Source organism: Manis javanica, chromosome 11, assembly GCF_040802235.1.
Source record: "Manis javanica isolate MJ-LG chromosome 11, MJ_LKY, whole genome shotgun sequence".
NCBI classification, from domain to species: domain Eukaryota; kingdom Metazoa; phylum Chordata; class Mammalia; order Pholidota; family Manidae; genus Manis; species Manis javanica.
The window spans coordinates 47050816-47075392 of record NC_133166.1 but is presented as its reverse complement, the minus strand read 5'-3'; the positions used below and the strand labels follow the sequence as shown (position 1 = coordinate 47075392).

The 24577-nt window shown below is 36.9% G+C and overlaps 1 protein-coding gene across 1 annotated transcript in view; it reads left to right on the top strand.

Annotated features, from left to right (window-relative positions):
* Window positions 1–24577, top strand: part of SLC5A12 (solute carrier family 5 member 12) — a 52985-nt gene that overhangs the window by 22462 nt on the left and 5946 nt on the right. Inside the window, exons 9-12 of the mRNA XM_073216342.1 lie at window positions 12494–12606; window positions 18261–18328; window positions 19859–19945; window positions 22742–22908. Of these exons, the coding sequence (XP_073072443.1) occupies window positions 12494–12606; window positions 18261–18328; window positions 19859–19945; window positions 22742–22908 (435 nt within the window). The remainder of the gene's footprint in view (window positions 1–12493; window positions 12607–18260; window positions 18329–19858; window positions 19946–22741; window positions 22909–24577) is intronic.

Genomic DNA, 24577 nt, shown 5'->3' with positions numbered 1-24577 from the left:
AAGTTGGGAGGCATTTATTTTAGTCCAAGTGAGAGATGACAGTAACTTGGAGAAGGGTGGAAGCAAGAGTGTTGAGAGGCAATGCACTAAAATATTAAGATATTATAATGGATGAAGAAACTGAGATTTCGCAAGATATCTTGCCCATAGTGAATCAGGAAACCCAGAGTTGGTAAACTTTCCTTTAATCCAGTTCATCTGCTTTTATGAATCAGAGACTCAGCTGGCAGGAAAAGCCTCATTTCCCTTCCTAAAGCTCAATTGCAAAGAATCAATTGTAGGATTTGTCAAAGGCCAGTTTTAAGAGAGTAAAATGATTGCAGTCTAAATTAAATAGTACCAGAGGATAAAAGCATAAACTTCGTATCTTTTTTTTTTGTAGATAATTATTTTTTATTGAAGGGTAGTTGACACACAGTATTACATTAGTTTCAGGTGTACAACACAGTGATTCACCATTTATATACATGATAATTCTAGGTACCAGCTATTACCATACCAAGTTGTTACAATAATTTGACTATATTCCTTATGCTATACATTACATCCCGGTTACTTATTTATTTTACAATTGGAAGTGTGTACTTTTTTTTTTTTTTTGTGAGGGCATCTCTCCTATTTATTGATCAAATGGTTGTTAACAACAATAAAATTCTGTATAGGGGAGTCAATGCTCAATGCACAATCATTAATCCACCCCAAGCCTAATTATCATCAGTCTCCAATCTTCTGAAGCATAACAAACAAGTTCTTACATGGAGAACGAATTCTTACATAGTGAATAAGTTACAGGGTGAACAGTACAAGGGCAGTCATCACAGAAACTTTCAGTTTTGATCATGCATTATGAACTATAAACAATCAGTCCAAATATGAATATTCGTTTGATTTTTATACTTGATTTATATGTGGATACCACATTTCTCTCTTTATTATTATTATTATTATTATTTTTAATAAAATGCTGAAGTGGTAGGTAGATGCAAGATAAAGGTAGAAAACATAGTTTAATGTTGTAAGAGAGCAAATGTAGATGATCAGGTGTTTGCCTGTAGACTATGTGTTAATCCAAGCTAGACAAGGGCAATAAAACATCCACGGATGCAGCAGATTTCTCTCAGAACAGGGGGGGAGAGATTCTAAGCCTCACCTCTTTTGATCCCCAATTTCTCACCTGATGGCCGGACTGTGACTGTGCCTGTCTTAGGTTGTTCCTCCCTTGAGGAATCTTACCTGTCTCTGCCTAACCAGTCATCTTCCGGGGCCATACAGGGAAATGTAAAGTTGGTAAGTGAGAGAGAAGCCTTATTGTTTGAAAAGGTTAGTTTTTTACTTCTTTGCATATTTATGCCCTGTGCCTTCCATGCCCAGCATTTGTCTTGAGGTATCTTTACCACTTGGAAGAATTATGATACACGGTAAATTCGATATGACGCACGAATTCTATTTAAGGGTTGTAATTAGGAAGGAAGAACAAAAGCTATAGAAGTAGCAGGCGGAAGAAAACATGGGAAGATTGATTATTTCTTTGACATATCTTCTTGTAGAGTAACATAAGCATGTATAGGTTTTAAACTACTAATTAAATTGAGCACACACATTAACATAATAGGAGTACAGCTATATAACCAAAGCATACCTATAATTACCAGCCATCTCCAGTGAAACCAAGAAAACCAGTTAGGCACCTTAGGCATTTGTGAAAACTTATCTATGATATGGTGGATATTGTCCAACTGAACTTGAACAGTCTGAGAGAAATCAGACAAATTAAAACAGGCCATTCCTGGGGACTGTTCACATCCCATTGTTCTTTTAACAGTAAATAGTCTGTAGTTGTAAGATTTTGGAGCACTACGATTTGCACTTCTCCTAATTCTTGATTGAGTTCCAACAGTATAGATCCAGTCAAATTTGTTGTTTTACTGTATGCACAGGCCAGCTTAGATATCTCCTTCATTCCCATGGCAAGTCCAGGAACTGGTGGGATGAGTGCATCTACACCTGTAGCAGCGCGTGGATGTTTGTTGGGGTTTTTTGATGATCATCTTCTGGCAGGAGTCTTCCAGAGAGTGCTGATGTTGGAAGTTCTTTTTCATATTGTATCTTAGTTCATTTTTGGGGTAGCCAAATTAGGCTTTGATCCACTGTATAAACACAAACAGACCCTTTGCTTACACTTTCATATGCCCTTTATATCATTGTGTAGAACTCATTGGAGGTCACCATACAGGAACTGCTTTTTCTTTTTTTTAATTTTTTTTGTTATCATTAATCTACACTTATATGATGAATATTATGTTTACTAGGCTCTCCCCTATACCAGGTCCCCCCTATAATCCTCTTTACAGTCACTGTCCATCAGCATAGCAAAATGTTGTAGAATCACTATTTGTCTTCTCTGTGTTGTACAGCTCTCCCCTTTCTCTCACCCCCCCATGCATGCTAATCTTAATACCTCCCTTCTTTTCCCCCCACTTCTCCCTCCCTACCCACCCATCCTCCCCAAGCCCTTTCCCTTTGGTACCTGTTAGTCCATTCTTGAGTTCTGTGATTCTGCTGCTGTTTTGTTCCTTCAGTTTTTCCTTTGTTCTTATACTCCACAGATGAGTGAAATCATTTGGTATTTCTCTTTCTCTGCTTGGCTTATTTCACTGAGCATAATACCCTCTAGCTCCATCCATGTTGCTGCAAATGGTAGGATTTGACCTTTTCTTATGGCTGAGTAGTATTCCATTGTGTATATGTACCACATCTTCTTTATCCATTCATCTATCGATGGACATTTAGGTTGCTTCCAATTCTTGGCTATTGTAAATAGTGCTGCAGTAAACATAGGGGTGCATCTGTCTTTCTCAAACTTGATTGCTACGTTCTTAGGGTAAATTCCTAGGAGTGGAATTTCTGGGTCAAATGGAAAGTCTGTTTTGAGCATTTTGATGTACCTCCATACTGCTTTCCACAATGGTTGAACTAATTTACATTCCCACCAGCAGTGTAGGAGGGTTCTACTTTCTCCACAGCCTCGCCAACATTTGTTGTTGTTTGTCTTTTGGATGGCAGCCATCCTTACTGGTGTGAGGTGATACCTCATTGTAGTTTTAATTTGCATTTCTCTGATAATTAACGATGTGGAGCATCTTTTCATGTGTCTGTTGGCCATCTGTATTTCTTTTTTAGAGAACTGTCTGTTCAGTTCCTCTACCCATTTTTTAATTGGGTTATTTGTTTTTTGTTTCTTGAGGCGTGTGAGCTCTTTATATATTCTGGACATCAAGCCTTTATCGGATCTGTCATTTTCAAATATATTCTCCCATACTGTAGGGTTCCTTTTTGTTCTATTGATGGTGTCTTTCACTGTACAGAAGCTTTTCAGCTTAATATAGTCCCACTTGTTCATTTTTGCTGTTGTTTTCCTTGCCCGGGGAGATATGTTCAAGAAGAGGTCACTCATGTTTATGTCTAATAGGTTTTTGCCTATGTTTTTTTCCACGAGTTTAATGGTTTCATGACTTACATTCAGGTCTTTGATCCATTTTGAGTTTACTTTTGTATATGGGGTGAGACAATGGTCCAGTTTCATTCTCCTACATGTAGCTGTCCAGTTTTGCCAGCACCATCTGTTGAAGAGACTGTGTCATTTTGCCATTGTGTGTCCATGGCTCCTTTATCAAATATTAATTGACCATATATGTTTGGGTTAATTTCTGGAGTCTCTAGTCTGTTCCATTGGTCTGTGGCTCTGTACTTGTGCCAGTACCAAATTGTCTTGATTCCTATGGCTTTGTAATAGAGCTTGAATTTGGGGAGTGAGATCCCCCCTACTTTATTCTTCTTTCTCAGGATTGCTTTGGCTATTCGGGGTCTTTGGTGTTTCCATATAAATTTTTGAATTATTTGTTCCAATTCATTGAAGAATGTTGCTGGTAATTTGAGAGGGATTGCATCAAATCTGTATATTGCTTTGGGCAGGATGGCCATTTTGACAATATTAATTCTTCCTAGCCACGAGCATGGGATGAGTTTCCATCTGTTAGTGTCCCCTTTCATTTCTCTTAAGAGTGACTTGTAGTATTCAGAGTATAAGTCTTTCACTTCTTTGGTTAGGTTTATTCCTAGGTATTTTATTTTTTCTGATGCAATTGTGAATGGAGTTGTTTTCCTGATTTCTATTTCTGTTAGTTCATTGTTAGTGTATAGGAAAGCCACAGATTTCTGTGTGTTGATTTTATATCCTGCAACTTTGCTGTATTCCGATATCAGTTCTAGTAGTTTTGTGGTGGAGTCTTTAGGGTTTTTTATGTACAGTATCATGTCATCTGCAAATAGTGACCATTTAACTTCTTCTTTACCAATCTGGATTCCTTGTATTTCTTTGTTTTGTCTGATTGCCGTGGCTAGGACCTCCAATACTATGTTAAATAACAGTGGGGAGAGTGGGCATCCCTGACTAGTTCCCGATCTCAGAGGAAAAGCTTTCAGCTTCTCGCTGTTCAATATAATGTTGGCTGTGGGTTTATCATAGATGGCCTTTATTATGTTGAGGTACTTGCCCTCTATTCCCGTTTTGCTGAGAGTTTTTATCATGAATGGATGTTGAACTTTGTCAAATGCTTTCTCAGCATCTATGGAGATGATCATGTGGTTTTTGTCTTTCTTTTTGTTGATGTGGTGGATAATGTTGATGGACTTTCGAATGTTGTACCATCCTTGCATCCCTGGGATGAATCCCACTTGGTCATGGTGTACGATCCTTTTGATGTATTTTTGAATTCGGTTTGCTAATATTTTGTTGAGTATTTTTGCATCTATGTTCATCAGGGATATTGGTCTGTAGTTTTCATTTTTGGTGGGGTTCTTTGCCTGGTTTTGGTATTAGGGTGATGTTAGCTTCATAGAATGAGTTTGGGAGTATCCCCTCCTCTTCTATTTTTCGGAAAACTTTAAGGAGAATGGGTATCATGTCTTCCCTCTATTTCTGATAAAATTCTGAGGTGAATCCTTCTGGCCTGGGGGTTTTGTTCTTTGGTAGTTTTTTGATTTCTGTTTCAATTTCGTTGCTGGTAATTGGTCTGTTTAGATTTTCTGTTTCTTTCTGGGTCAGTCTTGGAAGGTTGTATTTTTCTAGGAAGTTGTCCATTTCTCTTAGGTTTCCCAGCTTGTTAGCATGTAAGTTTTCATAGTACTCTCTAATAATTCTTTGTATTTCTGTGGGGTCCCTCGTGAGTTTTCATTTCTCGTTTCTGATTCTGTTGATTTGTGTTGGCTCTCTTTTCCTCTTAATAAGTGTCACTAGAGGCTTGTCTATTTTGTTTATTTTCTCGAAGAACCAGCTCTTGCTTTCATTGATTTTTTCTATTGTTTTATTCTTCTCAATTTTATTTATTTCTTCTCTGATCTTTATTATGTCCCTCTTTCTGCTGACCTTAGGCCTCATTTGTTCTTCTTTTTCCAATTTCGATAATTATGACATTAGACCATTCATTTTGGATTGTTCTTCCTTCTTTAAATATGTCTGGATTGCTATATACTTTCCTCTTAAGACTGCTTTTGCTGTATCCCACAGTAGTTGGGGCTTTGTGTTGCTGCTGTCATTTGTTTCCATATATTGCTGGATCTCCATTTTGATTTGGTCATTAATCCATTGATTATTTAGGAGCGTGTTGTTAAGCCTCCATGTGTTTGTGAGCCTTTTTGCTTTCTTTGTACAATTTATTTCTAGTTTTATGCCTTTGTGGTCTGAAAAGTTGGTTGGTAGGATTTCAATCTTTTGTAATTTACTGAGGCTCTTTTTGTGGCCTAGTATGTGGTCTATTCTGGAGAATATTCCATGTGCACTTGAGAAGAATGTGTATCCTGTTGCTTTTGGATGTAGAGTTCTGTAGATGTCTATTAGGTCCATCTGTTCTAGTGTGTTGTACAGTGCCTCTGTGTCCTTACTTATTTTCTGCCTGGTGGATCTATCCTCTGGGGTTAGTGGTGTGTTGAAGTCTCCTAAAATGAATGCATTGCAGTCTATTTCCCTCTTTAGTTCTGTTAGTATTTGTTTCACATATGCTGGTGCTCCTGTATTGGGTGCATATATATTTAGAATGGTTATATCCTCTCGTTGAACTGAGCCCTTTATCATTATGTAGTGTCCTTCTTTATCTCTTGTTACTTTCTTTGTTTTGAAGTCTATTTTGTCTGACATTAGTACTGCAACCCCTGCTTTCTTCTCACTGTTGTTTGCATGAAATATCTTTTTCCATCCCTTGACTTTAAGTCTGTGCATATCTTTGGGTTTGAGGTGAGTCTCTTGTAAGCAGCATATGGATGGATCTTGCTTTTTTATCCATTCTATTACTGTGTGTCTTTTGATTGGTGCATTCAGTCTATTTACATTTAGGGTGATTATTGAGAGGTATGAACTTATTGCCATTGCAGGCTTTAAGTTTGTGGTTACCAAAGGTTCGGGGTTAGCTTCTTTACTATCTTACTGTCTAACTTAACTCGTTTGTTGAGCTATTATAAACACGGTCTGATGATTCTTTATTTCTCTCCCTTCTTATTCCTCCTCCTCCCTTCTTCATATGTTGGGTGTTTTGTTCTGTGCTCTTTTTAGGAGTGCTCCCATCTATAGCAGTCCCTGTAGGATGCCCTGTAGAGGTGGTTTGTGGGAGGCAAATTCCCTCAACTTTTGCTTCTCTGGGAATTGTTTAATCCCTCCTTCATATTTAAATTATAATCGTGCTGGATACAGTAGTCTTGGTTCAAGGCCCTTCTGTTTCATTGCATTAAGTATATCATGCCATTCTCTTCTGGCCTGTAGGGTTTCTGTTGAGAAGTCTGATGATAGCCTGATGGGTTTTCCTTTGTAGGTAACGTTTTTTTTCTCTCTGGCTGCCTTTAATACTTTGTCCTTGTCTTTGATCTTTGCCATTTTATTTATTATGTATCTTGGTGTTGCCCTCCTTGGATTCCTTGTCATGGGAGTTCTGTGTACGTCTGTGGTCTGAGAGGCCATTTCTTCCCCTAGTTTGGGGAAGTTTTTGGCAATTATTTCTTCAAAGATACTTTCTATCCCTTTTTCTCTCTCTTCTTCTTCTGGTACCCCTATAATGCGGATATTTTTCCATTTCAATTGGTCACTCAGCTCTCTTAGAATTCTTTCATCCCTGGAGATCCTTTTATCTCTCTCTGCATCAGCTTCTCTGTGTTCCTGTTCTCTGTTTTCTAGTCCATTAATGGTTCTCTTGCATCTCGTCCATTCTGTTTTGAAGTCCTTCCAGAGCTTGTTTTATTTCTGTATTCTCCTTCCTTAGTTCTTGCATATTTCTCTGCAAGTCCATCAGCATGGTTATGACTTTTGTTTTGAATTCATTTTTCAGGAAGACTGGTTAAATCTATCTCCCAGGTTCCTTCTCAGGGGAAGATGTAGCAGATGCCGAAGCTGTCTGGGTTAGTTTTGTCTGCATCACATTTTTTTGCCTTTTCATGTTGACAGGTGCTATTAACTGTCAGCTGGGAGGGTCAAACTTTTCACTTGCTACTGGCCTTTCTTTACTGGGACTACTGCGACCCCTAGTGGCTTGTGTTGGGTAATTGCGTGTAGACTGGGTCTTTGTGTCTTGCCCGGCTGATGTGGAGGAATCTCCCTTTCTGGGGGCGTGGTCTGCCTTAGACTGTTTCTCTGCTTTCACAGCGCCCAGAAGGGTAATGGACCCGGGGGCTGTTTGGCTGTTTATCTCCGTGAGGGGTCTCAGAGCTGTTGCCCAGGGGGTTAGTGCGCTCGGTTTTCTCTGTAATTTCCAGCCACTGGGCTGTGACCTGTGTTGTATCCGTCAGCTGTTATGTCCCTGTCCCTTTAAGACTTTCAAAAAGCACTTGCTTTTCTTTGTCACAGAGGCATCAGTTTCGGAACCTGCTCAGAGGTCTTGCTGCCCTATTTCCCTAGTTTCCAGCCCTTCACGCATGCACTGTGTCTGCGCTCTGTTGCGGGTGGCTGGGGCTGGGTGTTTAGCAGTCCTGGGCTCCCTCTCCCTCCCGCCGGGAGCTGGGGGAGGTGTGCTCGGGTCCCACCAGGCCGGGGGTTGTATCTTACCCCTTTCACCAGTCACTGGGCTCTCGCACGTGTGGATGTAGTCTGGCTGTTGTCCTGTGTCTTCTGGTCTCTCTTTTAGGATTAGTTGTATTTGTTGTATTTTCAAAATATATATATGCTTTTGCGAGGAGATTCCCACTGTCTTACTCATGCTGCCATGTTGGCTCCACCCCAAAACTTCATATCTTATTCCTCAAATTCCATGTCTCATCCCACAGTTAATCACTGTTAATAATATCTTGCTAATAAATTAGAAAATTTCTTTGCTCATGGGAAATACATACATTTTAGTGTACACAGAGGAGATCATGTTGCAAAACCTGTTTCATTTTTTAAAGATAATGTAATTTAGAAATCTTTCCACATCAGTATATCTACCTTATTCTTTTTTTTATCTACTGGAATTTATTTGACCAACTTTTTAATGTAGGTATAACTAACAATGCTTTATCTTAGTCTGTTCAGGCTCTCTAACAGAATATCATAGACTATATTGTTTAAGAAAAACAGAGATTTATTTCTCAAAGATATCAAGGCTAGGAAGTCCAAGAGCAAGATGCTAGCAGATTCAATGTCTGGTGAGGGCCCAATTCCTATTTCATATGTGACTGTCTTCTTGTTGTGCCCTCACATAGAGGACAGGCAAGGTATTTCTCTGGAGTCGCTCTTGGAACATCACTGATCCCATTCGTGAGAGCTCTACCCTCAGGACCTAAGCACCTCCCAAAGGCTCCACTTCCAAATACACCACACTGGGGACTAGGCTTCATGTGAGTTTTAGGGGGACACAAACACTCAGTTCACAGCACAGTACAATGTGTATCTTTGTGAAATTGTGAAAGGATATTATGTAGGCTACATTCTAAGAAGTGGAATTACCTTGTCAAAATACATAATCATTTGAAATTTTCATGGACATTGTTAAATTGACCTCCAAAAGTTTGTACCAGTTTATACACTGAAAACACTAAAGTGCCTTTTTCTCCACACACCAACAGTATTGGATACTATCAAACTTTTAATTACTAATCTGTTAGGTAAAAAAAATGGTAACTGATTTTCATATGAATTGCTTTGATCATAAATGGGATTGGCTACCTTTCCTACATTCACTGGCCATTTGTATTTCTTTTTCTTTAAAATGCCCCATGTTCTGTATTTTTTTGCTTTTTTTAGTTTTCCTCTTTATATACAAGAAAAACAGCCTGTTGACATTGGTTTCATTTTTCTCATTTGTCCTTTGTGTGTTTTTTTAATTAATGGTATTTTTTAATAGGTGGAGATGTTAATTTATGGTACTCAATTCTTTCCCATTATGTTTTTTGAGTTAATATTCTCACAAAGGCTTCTTCCTTCCATCATTATAAATAATCCTCCAGACACCATTCTAGTATATTTGTGGTCTTATTAAATGTTAAAACCATTAAACCATCCAGAGTATGCTTGTGGTATAAGGGACAAAGTAGAGCTCCTACCTTATTTCCCTTCTAACTTAGTAGACAATTGTCCCATTATTTTTTTAGTAAAAAAGCTATCTTTTCATCACCTGCTTGAAATGTTATTTTTATCACATCTTACATTTTTCAATGGATTGGGGATTTTTCTGGGTTCTCTTACATTCTGCTGGTCTGTTTGTCTACAGCTGTGCCAATACTAATAATTTGAATGATTGAATTAAAATGACTTAGTATCTGTTAGGGTGATATTTCTTCAATACCCTTTCTTTTAAAGAATTTCCCTTGATATCTATTGTTTCTCCTAACTACTTTCAGATAATTATTTGGGATTTGATTGCTCTAAAATCATGATATCTACAAATACTTTTGAGTTTTTCTCTTTTCTAGTAGTTACACTTCTATGTTCTTTCTCTTATATAATTGTGCTCTAGAGAAATGATAAGTAATTGAGGGACAGAAAATATCCTTGTTTTGTTATGTACTTAAAGGGAATAGTTCTTGGATTTTACCATCATATATATCAAGTTTGGTTCACAACACATTATTAACATTTAAGGATATTCATATGAAATTAATAAAATTGTAAAAAAAGAATAGAAATGCATATAGTTATTCTACTTTTAGGGAAGATTTTTATCGGGAGAGATACCAAACTTTGATAAAATTTTGGTATTTTTAAAATGGATGTTTTTCTTAAAACTTTGGCTAATTAATATATTTACATTTTTCTAAAAAAGTAATATCCTTGAATTCATATGAACTGCAACTTGCTTTTGTTTTAGTGTACTGCTGAATTATTTTTGCTAATATTCCTTTTTGAGATTTTGCATCAATAGCACAAAGTGATTTTGTTCTGTGGGGCTGATATTAGGATCTCAAGGAAACTGAGGACAGAAACAATGAGCACTGGAGGATCAAACACCAGCAGGGATGACAGTGTAGATTTGATTTTGTCCCTCATTACAGACCTTTATTTATTTATTTTTCTCTTATTCTAAGGCTGATTCTCACCAGACAAAAGAAGTATGGCTTTCAATAAGTAATTCCCCATAATAGAATGGTTAACTCTTTTGATCTCAAGTCCAAGAATTCCACAAAAGGGACACACTGGACAGTATGTGTTACAGAGATTACTTATTCTACAACCTTAAAAAGGGTGTCCAGTGGGGAAAGAGAAAGACAGGAATGGGGGTAGAATAAAGAGATAGTGGTTGAAGGGTAGGGAGAAAAAAGATTCCCTTTGAAGAAGCTTTAGAATCTGAGAAACTGACACACAGGTGATACACCTGACTGCAAAAGCAGCTCAGCCCAAGTTCCACAAACCTGATCCTTTGGGGCCAAATTCAGGGTTTTGCTCTTTCCCTCCCAAAGGATTCAAGGGTTAACCTTAATGTTTGAGACTTTCTGATGATATATTTTTAGAGAAAGCTGTTGGGAACACGTAAACTTCCTTAATTTAATCATCTTGTTTCCTTATTTGATTTTCAAGGAGCTACAGATAGAAGGGAACTGACAGGGAACACACACCATGTTGCTTTTGGGAGAATGAGGCTGGTACTCCAGTGGAAAATCCTTACTAAAATGAGGATGGTACTCCAAAGTATGCCAAATTTCAATTCCCAGATATAGGTCTTGGGAAGTTTCTACCTGCTGTATCTGTTCAAGGAAAGAACTTATAAATTTTGCACACAATGGACCTGGAACCATTCCAACTGAAATAACCTATAGTTAAAATTAATGGCACTATTATTCTGCATTACAGAAAACAGAAAAAATTTGAATTTCCTTTAATGCTGTTGGCATTAAAAAGTAAGCTTTAGCTTGTATTCAAATGAACATCGAGGCTAATAAAATAATTATCTAATGAGTATCAATGGAAAACTTACAACAGCCTGCCCGAGTTTGCTCATCAGCTTATTTCTTTTCCAGAACTTTTGTTTGTGGTTGTGATTTTGCATTACATGAATTTACTGTAGTTATCTTCTCTGTTAGCCAATATGTTCCTCATCTACATAAGGGATTAAATAAGCTTTCCTGCTATTCAGCAAATTATTCCATGATATCTGGATCCTTTGTCACCAAAGCAAGTTTTAGGGCAGTAAGGCTGCACTCTGACTGGAAAGTCAGAGAGAGAATGTTAAATCTCTTACACGGGTTTGGTCTTTGTTTTCCAGTCTAAGCTTTGCCCCTTTCTCTCTTACTAAAAGCATTCTAACCACTCTGGTGGCTTCAGGTTGTTTAATGAAGCTTTCCATCTTGAAGCATTTAAATGTAATTTTCCCTTAGTTCTGGAACATTACTCCCAATTTGCATGGGTCATGTCAGTGCCTATCTTAGCCATCACTTCCTAAGGAAAGAATTCCCTAACTTCATATCACTTTATGTCTCTGAAAGATATACTTGTATAACACCTTGTTATTTCCTTCATAACAATTGTAACTGGTTGTATAATTGGTTGTTAAATGTCTGTGTCACCAAGTAGAGAGTAAGGTCTCTGTCCTCGTATGCTTAGCACCCAGAATGAACAGATCCGTAAACGGTATGGATGAATGAATATGTAATTAATGAATGGCAAATCATACTGACTAGTGGATTGGGATAGTTACTACTTCCTGCCCCAAATCCAACCTAAACACATACATACAGACACAATCTCTTGCTACTACCTGCTAACTCCTTTAACATCTTGTTAAGGGGAATTCATGGGAAACTGATCATGAAAACTTAGCTTCTTCACTGGAGTTTGATGAAGAAATCAAAGAGCATTAAGTAAAGAAGCAGCTTTTAAGAGTGAGTAGACAGGCCATGTAGTTTCCCTGAAGTCCCAGAATAAGGCCATATGCCTGTATCCTTTTTTCCTAGAGTCCTGCCTCATCTATCTGCCCTAGACAACAGGGCAGACTGGTCAGGTTTATTTAGCTTGGACTGTGTTTTCGCTTTTCTCTCCCTGTAGCACCGTGGCCGCCAGTATCAATGCCTTAGCAACAGTGACCTTTGAGGATTTTGTCAAGAGCTGTTTTCCCCATCTCTCCGACAAGCTGAGCACCTGGATCAGTAAAGGCTTATGTAGGTACAGCCAGTGGATCTTCTGTTTCCTAACATGAAATATGCATGTAGTTCATGTCAAAATCCCACATATCATTCAAGGTCCACTTAGAGGCAAAAATGCACACAGAGATACATGAGGAATCTCACATACAGGTTCTTAAACTTCTAAAGATACCAGGAGGGCACCAGGGAAGACTGACCTGCTAGCTTACCTTTCACCAACTTTATTTTCAACTCCCCTGCGCTCTCCCTACACTCTAGATTCACTGCATCATGTACTGATGATACTAGTTCCCATCCACGGGAAGACGTTCCATTCCCTGTGGCCAGTTACCTTGTCTAATAAAACCAAATTATTTTCTAAAGAAACCTTTATTATCAAACAACCAGTAACCTTGCCTCAAAGCATAATCGTTCCTTCCTTAATCATACAATTGTGTATTACGTTTACAATCACTGTGGCACTTACTATATTGAATTATATATAGGTTCACAAAGTTTACTTCCTTTAAAGTATAAACAAATTATATTCTTATTTACTTATTATAGGCAATATAGGTACTTTGAGAAAATATATATACTTTTAAAATAAAATTACATCTAATTTTCTTATTAGTTGTTTTTTTCTACCATACTATAGCTGGCATTTTCCTGTGTCACTGATGTATTCTTTGAAAACATGGTTTTTGAATGAGTGCTCAGTATTCTACACAATAGCCTATTTTTAATTTTTGTTACTACTTTTTAATATTATTTTTTCATTGTTATAACTTAATGGAACCTATATACATAAATCTTTGATATATCTGTATTTTTTTCCTTAGTAAAACTTCCAGAAGAAAATTACCAGGTGAAAAAATACAAATTCATTGACAGTTCTTGATAAATATTGAGAAACATAGTTCCAGCAAGGTCCAATTAATATTTATGTGTAACATCAGTGAGTAGTTGACATATTTCTCTGTGCATTTAGTATTCATATTTTTTGTTTAATTGGCCAAATTCATTGGCCAAATAATATGAAATGTTTGCTTTAATTTACATTTTATATTTTTAGTAAATTTGAACACTTTTAAATGATAAGTAACCACTTGTATTTTTAAAAATCTAGTTATGCCTTCTATTTATCTATTGGTGAGATATTAGAAATTTTGTTTGTTTGTAAAAATCTCTTCATAAAAGGAGACGTGACATTTTTATTTTGCAGTGTCTCCCAGATTATTTAAAAATACATCTTTGATGTGAAGAAATTATAATTTTACATTTGATCAAATTATGTATCATTTCTTTATGCTTACAGATTTCTTCTCATTCAAAACCATTTATGTATTTCCTTCTAAATTATAAATACCACATTTCATATTTAATATTCCATATATTTAAATTATTTGATTTATGATTTATGAGAATCTAAATTTTTTTCTTATATAGCTAATTTTCTCAGTATCATTAACCCAGTATTCTTTATTTGTTTTTAATATTTTCACTGATGAAATAATTTTGTTTATATTGTTTCATATTACATACTTATTTTTATTAAATTATTCATTAATTGGAGGACTAACATTATCATGTTTTATTTTATAGATTTGTAGTGTTTTATTTAAAATATCTGTTAGAATACACCCTATGAATTTTCTTCTAGTTTAAAATTTTTTAATTTTTCTATTGTTACTTTTTTTCTCAAAAAAAAATTTGCAGCATTTCATGTTTATTTGTTCTTTCATTTTAGCTTTAAAATAACCTATTGCATGTCATGTAGCTGCAACTTCCACCCCAAAGAGATTACATTAAACCCAAAAATGTATTTGGGAAGATTTGACATCTTTGTAAACTTTCCATATAGCAATAGCATTTATTTTTTCTATTAAATTTCTACCCTAGATATTAATTATAATTACTGATGTCTCTCTTCTTGGTTCTCCCCCTCTACCCTTCTGCTGCTCTTTTCTCTTTTTTCTCTTCCCCTTCTCCTTTTTTCTTCTTCCATTGATATTATGAATGGGACAGTTTCCCCCCAAATATCTTCTAAACTGTTTATTATCAGTGTGGTAAGGTGCAGATTTTTGTGTGTTTCTGTTTTGTAAGTCATTTGTCTGGCCATTGACCAATATTTTTTGATTCTCAAATTTTGAAGTGGTTTTCTAATAACTACAGTTATTACCTCCGAATTTTAATAGATTATCACCTCCCTATTCTTAAATGTTCTTCTAATTTGTTTTTTTCTTCTTTATATTCTTCACTTTCTCTCATTTTTATAACTTTGTCCTTTTCCTCTGAACACTTAGGAACTCAGGTTATTTCTCAATGTTATTTTGAGTTTTCCATGAAGTAAATCTCTTAACAATCAAGATTTTAGTTCTGCTATTGTGTTTTGCTCCTTACATTTTTCTTATACAGCAATGTTTAAAGACTGTCACCATGGACTTTCATATATATACCACCTAGATTCTCCATTAATATTTTTCTAAATTTACCTTTTCACTTTCCCTCCAGCTTTCTATCCATCCATTAATCCAGCACATATTTGATACATTTAAAAGTAAATTGCAGATATCAGTACAGGTCCCCCTAATTATTTTAGCATGAATGTTATTAACTAGAATTCAATAATTGTTTAAATGTTTTAATGTAAAATCTACTAACAGTTAAGTGGATGAATGTTAACTATACATTTGCTGAGTTTTGATAAATGCATACACCTGAGTAACCCACCCACTAAAGACATAAATCTTCATCATCACCATGGAAAGCTCTCTTGCTTATTCCAGCCTATCCCTGCTCCCACTCCCCTCCAGAGGCAGCCACTATTCTGGCATTTTCTGTCATATATTAATTCTACCTCTTCCAGAATTTCATATAAATGAAATCACACAGTATGTACCCTTTTTTAAAATTTACTTTTTATTGAAGTATCATTGATATGCAGTCTCATATTGGATTCCTCAAAAAACTAGAAAACAGAAATACCATTCTACCAAGTAATTCCACTTCTAGGAATTTACTTGAAGAAAACAAAATCCCTGATTCAAAAAGATATATGCACCCTTATATTTATAGGCACATTATTTACAATAGCCAAGATATGGAAGCAACCTAAGTGTCCGTTAATAGATGAATGTATAAATAAGATGTGGTACATATACACAATGGGATATTATTCAGCCCATAAAGAACAGTACATACTTTTTATTAAAGATTCCTTCCACAGCACAGTGTTTCTGAGATTCATGTTGTTTTGTGTATCAGTAGTTCATCCCTTTTTATTGCCAAATAGTCTGACATTGTGTGGATACACCAAAGATTTTTAAACTTCCACTTCTATTGATGGACCTGGTTATTTTAGGTTGAAGTTATCATGAATAAAACTTCTATGAATACTCTCATGCAAGTCTTTCTGTAAACATGTTTTCATTTCTCTTTGATAAAACCTATGCATTGAAGTACTTGGTCTATTATCAGTTTTTAGTTTCCTTATAGTCCTTCATTATCACAACTGGATCCATCTTCATTTGAACTTATTAATTGCACCCTATCTTGGTATTTTTCCATCTCATTTGTTTTCTCTTGGCTTGTACTTATTTGCTTCACTGAGTCTATGTTGTTTGGCATCATACTGAGATTGCCAAACAGTGTCTAAATACTTTTTTCTGATTCTTAAAGTAAATTATTTCCAGACAGTACACTCTGTATTTGAGTTTCTAGGTTAATATATTCATTCACTTGTTTGGCAACATTTTGTCATGGATCCCTTATTTCTTTTTTATTTTTCCTTCTTGAAAAAGGAGAGATTGGCATTGACCACATGTTTGTTAACTGCAGAGCTGAATTGCCTTGCATAATGATTTAGAGCAAATAGCAGGTAGATGGGCATTACTCCTAGTACAATCCCTATTTCTAGCACATATTCATGAATTTGCTGTTTTGACATAGAAGTTACTTCTGTGCCCATGGTTTACTGTCTGATCCTCTGGTGATGTAGCGCTGGAAAACCCACAGCATTTGCTGCATCTGTGGAGCTTTCCCTCCTCCCACACTGACTGCTTTGTCTGTAGGGCCGTTTGCTCCAGGTCTCTATGGAGCCCCCAGCAGTTTCCCCTAAGCTTCCTGCCTTGAAGGTGCTATTGATTGCAATCTAGTGGAAATATAAAGATTTTGGGGAAATGGGGGCTTAATCAACCCTCTAGTCAGCACACACAAAAAAATAAAATCCCTGGATGAGGAAAGGTTGCTTAGATTCCTGTTTGAACAGATCATTGCTGGCCCAGAAAGAGTGCAACCATTAGTAGAAAATGTCTTTTTTTCGTTTTTTCCAGGAAGGTAGAGTTCTTCTTATTCATGAAGCAATACAGAATCAGGGCCAAAATTGTTTTCTGCAGTCTAATCTATCATCTTTAAGAAGAATGGGACAAATTTAGAAGTGTCTTAATCAAATTTGGTTTTTAATATTATAAGTTTCCTTTATTTTTATGTCTTATTGAGAAGTTGAAAATTATGGCATCAAAAGTTCCTAGCCTCACACCATTTTGAGAATCAGTTCTTGATAATAAACATCATGAATATCACACGCTAAACGTGAAATAAAATAACAAAAATAATAATGATGATAAACACATAGTACTTACTATATGACAAGCACTGTTGGGTAAATTAATTTATGTGTAGTCCCTTCTTAGAATGTGAAACCTTTGGGGCAGGAATCAGGTTCTGACCACATAGGCCTGGCATCTAGTAAAGTGCTTGACATATGGTCAGTACGCGATAACACTGAGTAGTCACGTTGGGAACTAAGCTAGAGATGTTGCTAAGACAGAATTTCATACAATAAACAAAATCACTTTCTTGTTATTTCTTTCACTATGTCTCTGTCTATATCTATTTCCAACTCTGTCTCTTTCTCTCTCTCTTATTCAGTTTAAGGGTTATAATGGGAATTGAATGCACTTTGGAGACGGTTTTTAAACAAAGATATGTAAAACAATTATTTTTGTATAAGATGGTTTAAAAGAAGTTGTCATCTTAAAAAGATAACCAAGACATGACCACTGTGTCGGTCAGTGAGCGCCTTTGATCCTAGAGGCTCTGTGCATGAATCCTCAGAGTGCAGTACTTTAATGGCCATTATGGGGTTCTAATGCAGAAATGTAAACAAACAAATCGTTTGTCCATATACTAAAGGTCATAAGGATGGTATGAATAAAGCACTAAAGGAAAAGAACAGAAAACTTTTCCAGATTTGCAAAACTCACGAGGTAAAATGTGTAAATATTTACCCATTTTAAAGATGAAAAACTATCCTAACCCCAGAGAGACTGGTAACTTTTCCTTCAGCTGATTTTTGGTAAGTGGTTAAACTGAAATCAGTTCACACTCATTTGGACTAGACCAAGTGCTCTTTCCACATTTTCTTGTTGTTTCTACATGACGGCTTTCTTTGTGAATACTGGAGAAGAAAACACTTCAGGCTGGTTTCTAGCTCATTCTGCCTGGCCTAGGAAAGTATAACCCTGGGAGAAAAGTCTCTTAATTCCCCTTCTGGGGCTTGTGATGGTTGACTGGGGAGGGCAGATCTCACTGAGATGCTTTTTGACAGGGCTTGCCTCAGAGAACACCCTCCGCGGAAGTTCAAGGAATCCCTCAAAGTCAATTGGATGCTGTTTTCTTTCTTTCAGGTCTCTTGTTTGGCATGATATGTACTTCCATGGCTGTGGCTGCATCCCTCTTGGGGCCTGTTGTGCAGGTAAAGAAAGAGGGAAAAGACACATTTGATTTCAAAGCCACTTTTTACCCCTTTCTTTTGTAATGTTTTGCCTCTTCAAGTCCCGAATGCTGAGAGCCCTTGATACCAGGTTCTAATTAAACATACATGTAAAATTTCAACCAAAATTACTAACTATTCAAAGCTAGTAATAGGGTACAGTAACAAGTATATTGTCACTTGTAATAAGACTAGAAACTGTAATAAAATTAGAAACTCTTTTAAAATCCAGATCTGAGAATTTATGATTCTGAAATAAAAGTTCTAATGACACTTGTAATAGCAAACAAAACAAAACAAAACTAACAACAACTGACATTAACAGAACACTTTTATGTTCTGGATACAGTCCCACATGTATCATCTCATTTAATCTTCGTCACTTCCTCTAAGTAGCATGATTAATGTACACATATTACAGATGAAGAAACTAAGAGGCAGAGACGAAGTAACTGACACAAAGTCAAGTAATGAAGGAATGGTGGAGCTGGGACATGAGCCCACTTCCACCAGTTATCCAGGCTGAACTGCCGCTCATGTGCCCATCCACTAGTTTCATAAAATGTCAGCACTAGAAGGAGCCTCAAAGATGATAATCTCTTTCTACATCTTCATTTGTAGAGGATTACAAAAAAAAGTGCAAATATCTGCTCAAGTTCTCCCAGCTAGGAAGTGGTTCAGTCAGGTTTATGATCCAAGTGTCCTGAGCCCCCCACACCCAAGCTATTCAGTTCACAAAGCAGCATTAGATAAACAAGTCTTCCGATTCTACTGCATACCACCCAATTCCCCTTTCATCTTTGCATAATTTCAATGCCGTTTTGATTTTCTTGGCATGGCATAGGCTTTTGAAAAATAAATGTTGCTTACATGAAGAAATGAGTAAGAGTGAGTGAATAGTAATCACAGACTTTTGTAGAATATGCTGTGCTTTATAGAGTGGTGTATCTTGATCCCTCTAATGACTACTTATATAGGTTCTGTTATTTCCATTTTTAAGTTCAGGGAGCTAAGTCTGGGAGAGTTGAGAGACATTGATGATTCACTTGTCTACATAAGGGAACTTGTAGGACTGGAAACCCAGAGTTCTAATAAGCTAGGAATTTAACATTTTATTGTAGATGATAATCTCTACACTTTTTGAAGCATTTTGGTATCTACCCATCCACATAGCAGAACTGGACAGATGGTGAGTTTGTCTGTAGTGACCTCAGCAGCATCTCTTTTGGTTTATTTTCCTTCATTAGTGTGGCATACATTTCCAAGTTGCTTCAGATGCCTTATAGCACATTTCTTTCCCCCTTCTATATAATCACTATTTACTCTAAAGAAGTATCATCATGCCCAATCCAGTGAGAATTTGAATGTCTGAACTGTTTTCTTCCAGAGATATTTGCAATTCAAGCTTATTTGAGGTATGAAGGGCTCCAGATTCAAGAGAGAGTGGTGGTCCCTGGTGGGTCATAGATTCAGGGGAGTGGAGGTGTTTATCTGATCTGCTTTGCTCCGCAGGCTGCCCTCAGCATCCATGGCATGTGCGGGGGACCAATGTTGGGCCTGTTCTCTCTGGGAATCATATTCCCTTTTGTGAACTGGAAGGTAAGCACAGTGTACCCCTCTTCATGATTCTCAGCTAATGGGTTGAGCCCCAACAATTTTCTCTCTCCTGTCTCAACTCTCACAGCACCTTGGAAGGCCAGTTGTCTTTGTCAGGAAGAGAAAATGGTGGTTTTTTTCCAGGGTAGAACTAAACAGAACCTAAACCCTCCTATCTCTAACTTTAGTGAAACCTTTTTAGAACCAGAAAGTGATGAAAGTAAGAGGGGGTCATGAAGTATCAGATGTCATGGAATCAAAGCTAATTCTTCAGGGTTTAAATTGTCTTCTCCAAATTTAGGGCCCACAAAATAAAATTTTAAACAGATTTCAATTCAGAAATAGCTTAAAATTTAAATTTCATTTTTTCCCCTATATTTTGTTACCTAAATTATGGCTTATTTAATTAAGTTGATTAATTGATTTAAGAAGGGGAGAGGAGACAAACCTGGTATATTCTGACAGCTGGATTTAACTGGTTTTACTGAGTGACAAGCTAATATATCTTTAAGAAAGTTTTGGTAGGATGACTGTGTAGTTAAGTATAAATCAAAATGGACATTTATTTGGAAAAATAACATGGTAACATTTAAAAAATATTTAATGTATAATTGTCCCAACTTAGCAAAATTGCCATTTTTACTTTATTCCCATCTATACACTTACATGCATTTACTTTTAGAAAATCTTTAGACTCTAGAAAGGCAGACTTTATGTATATTTTTAAATATATTGTAAAGTGCTTGATAAAGCCTGAGTCACAAGGTATACCTAGTTAGGCTTCCTGACCCTTATTTGCCTCTTTCTAGATAAATCTTGAGGAGCTGGGTAAAGAAAGATAGGGAACATTTGGGAATTTACATTACTTCCTTTGTAGTCTTCTTAGGAGACACTTTTTTAAATTAAGTTTTCTTGAGGTTGACGAGGATAGTTATGCCCTTGATGAGGGAAAGCAAAATCCTAACTACAAAAACAGCTAACAATTAGCTACATTATTTTCTTTCATCAGTGAGGCATACATTTCCAAGTTGCTCAAGTCCAAAGAGCTAAGTCTGGGAGAGTTGAGAGACACTGATGATTCACTTGTCTACATAAGGGAACTTGTAGGACTGGAAACCCAGAGTTCTAATAAGCTAGGAACTTAACATTTTATTGTAGGTGATTGGTAATCATCTTAGTGCATTTCAAAAATCAGTTTGTCATTGATGTTACTGAATAACCATCCTTCTACTTAGGAAAACCATCTTGTTCTAAATGGAAGGTAAATATGACAAATTTGAGTCACCTCCCCCTTGTCATAGGCCATGGCTGATTCCACTGGCTGTCTTTCCACAGAATGTGAATGGAACCTCAGAATCCTCAGCATGGCCCTCTAGGCAACTACTACAGATCAGCGAGGGTTGATCCTTCTGTTGAAATCCATTCACCCTTTACTGGTAGGCCCGGGGCTGCCAAACTACATCCGTGATGCCCAGTCTAGCCACCTCTAGTTTGGGTATGGCCTGGGAGCTTAAAATAGTTTTGACATTTTTAAACGTTGGGAAAGAAATTAAAAGAGCAGTATTTCTTGACACATGAATATTATATGAAAATAAAATTTCAGTGTCCATAAATAGTTTAACTGGAATACAGCCACTCTCCTTTATTTATGTATTGTCCGTGTCTATTTTTGTGCTATTGTGGCAGAACTGAGTAATTGTGACAGACACCGTATGGTCCACAAAGCCTAAAATATTTACTAGACATTGTGGACAACAAGTGTTCAGATCATATGCATTGTTTTAGTTTCCCCAGATGATGAACAAAACTGTCTGGCACTGTTATAGAGGAGTCTTTCGCCTGAATAAACAGACAAACCACCAACTTATTTTCTGTCACAGAGAAGGCCCAGCTACCCTGTGGAGGGCAATCCAACTTTATTTTCCAGCGGGTCTGTTCTCTGCAAGCCTATTCTGTCTCCTACAGGAGAAATGACTCATGGACTTTCCACTGTTTATCAAGAAATACAACCCTTAAATGACAGGACTAGTAAATACACATTAGTATTTAGATTCAAACAAAAATATTCAAACTTGTGATTTGAGGATTCCATCAGAATTAATTGGGAAGAGATATGTGAGTGAGAATTTATGTATAAGAACTTGTAGTAGCTGTCCCTGAAAAATGAGCACACCATCTCCATTGTCTGAGGTTTTTCCAAACTTCTGAAACTCTTCTACTGAGATCTGAAGTTTCAACAGATTTTTTCCTCCCAGTTTTATTGAGAATATATCACCCTATAAGGTTAAGGAGTACAGCACAACAATTTGACTTAACATATTGTGAAGTGGGTACAGCATTAAGTTTAATCGTCAACCATCATCTCACAAAGATACAAAAAGAAAAAAGAAACAATGCTTTTTTTCTTGTAATGAGAATACTTAGGATTTATTCTCTTAACAACTTTCATGTATACCAGAGAGCGGGGTAAACTACAGTTGTTATGTTGTACAACTCTCAACAGATTTTTAAGTGATGAGATGAAGAAGCCAAAAGGAAAAAAAAAAACCCTTCTAGCAATCCAAATATAATGAGCACAGTAGAACTCCCCAAAGTTTTCACTGAAGAAGTTACTCCCAATACAGTTGCGTTGTTGGGGCTGGAAGGAAGTCTGAGGGGACTGTTCCCAGCACACGTGGCCACAGTTTGGGGTGAGCAGCCAAACTCTCTGAAGAACAGCCCTCCTCAGGTCATTCTCTGGCAAACAGCTTTTGTCAAATCTCTCATCAACTCCCTTTTGTTTGTTTTTCCTTCATCAAGGGTGCCCTAGGAGGCCTTCTGACTGGAATCACCTTGTCGTTTTGGGTAGCCATCGGGGCCTTCATTTATCCTGCACCAGCCTCCAAGACATGGCCCTTGCCTTTATCGACAGACCAGTGTGCCCCATCGAATGTGACAGAATCAGTGCCTCCAGCGCTATCCAGCAGGTATGCTGACCTTAAAGATGGACTTCAGTCCCCGAGTGGGCGACCGGGTGAGAGGAAGATGCACTTTTTAGGGATCAGTCTGATGAGACAGGTCTTGCTTTCCCTTGAGACCCCCTCCTGGTGGTGCCTGCATTGGAGAGTGCCCTGCAGGGCTGCTGCTCTCTGCAGACATCCATTCCTCTGAATTTGCTGTGCAAGAGTGAACCTGGAAATGGGTTAATAAGAGGTATGAGTGCAAGCAGGAAAAGTAAGAGGGTTTGAAAATAGGGTAGGAAGATCATGGTGTTCTTAAAAGAATAAAGGATTGGAGTATAATAGGCAACAAAGGGAATGATTATGGACATACTGAGTGGGATAAGTAAATTGATTATCAAAATACAGGGAATCAATAGAATGCAGGGGAGACCATGGCCTTTGAAATCAGAAACATCTGGATTTAGATTTTGGTTTGGCCATTTATGCTCACTGTGTCTTTGCTTAAATTAGTAATTTGTCAATCCTTGAATTCTCAGAGTCCTTGAATGAAAAATGAAGGTAATAATACTTACTTTACTGGGTTTTTTTGAGAGGATGAAACAGGATTGAATACATACAGTTAATTTCACTGTACCTGGCTTTAATTAATGCACATTCTCATATTCTAATTGTGTGTAGGGGCAAATTGAAGAAATGCAGGATTTGTGGTCACTGTATCCAGAAAAATACCTCAATTCTACAACCCTTTTCTGGTTCTTATCAATACTTTCATGTATATGGCCTATTTTCTCTGGGTCTTGTCCTTTAAAAATTACCAGAAAATCTTGAAAATTACATTTATGTAGATCTCTCTGGGACTGGCATGTCCTATCCTCTCCATCTACATTGTCATTCCTGAGGCTGGTCTCATTATTACAAAATCCAGGAAAGCAAAATTATCCTGTCTGTACTATTGGTTTCCCTCATTTCTCCCTTTTTCTTCCCTGTTAATCCATCCTATTCAAACTGTCACTAGATTTCTTTTCCTGAAGCACATTTGTGGACTCATGAAAGGTACACTGAAGTAACTTCAATAATCCACGTGCCTACAGGAAAAAGGACAAACTATCCTGGGTTTAATACCTTCCAAGGCTTGAAACTACCCTGTGTTTCCAATATTATCACCCACTCTTCCTCCTCTTCTATTCTAGATTCTATTACATTTTCATTATGCACATTCTACTCTTCCCACCTTTGGTCTGTAGCCAACCTATTCCCTTTAAAGGAATGCCTTTTAATCTATTTCTACCCTCCTGATGGCATCTGTTCCTCACTCAAGAGCTAGATTAGGGTCCCATTCCTCCATAAAATTTTTGACTCAGTTTTCAAAGATTCTCAAGGTTTTAAAAGACCTTAATAAGTTAACTAAACCAATGATACTTCCATTCTTAAAACATTTATACAATACTCACATCTTGAAGCCCATGCTTAAAATGACCAGCAAGATGAGAAACCACTGTCTCCTAAGGCAGCCTAGACACTGTCTGTACCCTCTTTATATAAAACTTCATGAAAGAAGCAGCCAATATATTTGTTTCTTCCACTCCCTTTTGCCACCCCAGAAAACAGGACTTATCTTTACCTGCAATTTATAGCCCATCTTTGCAAGCAGAAAGGACCTCTCTTTACTGAGGATACTACACAGATCTGCAGT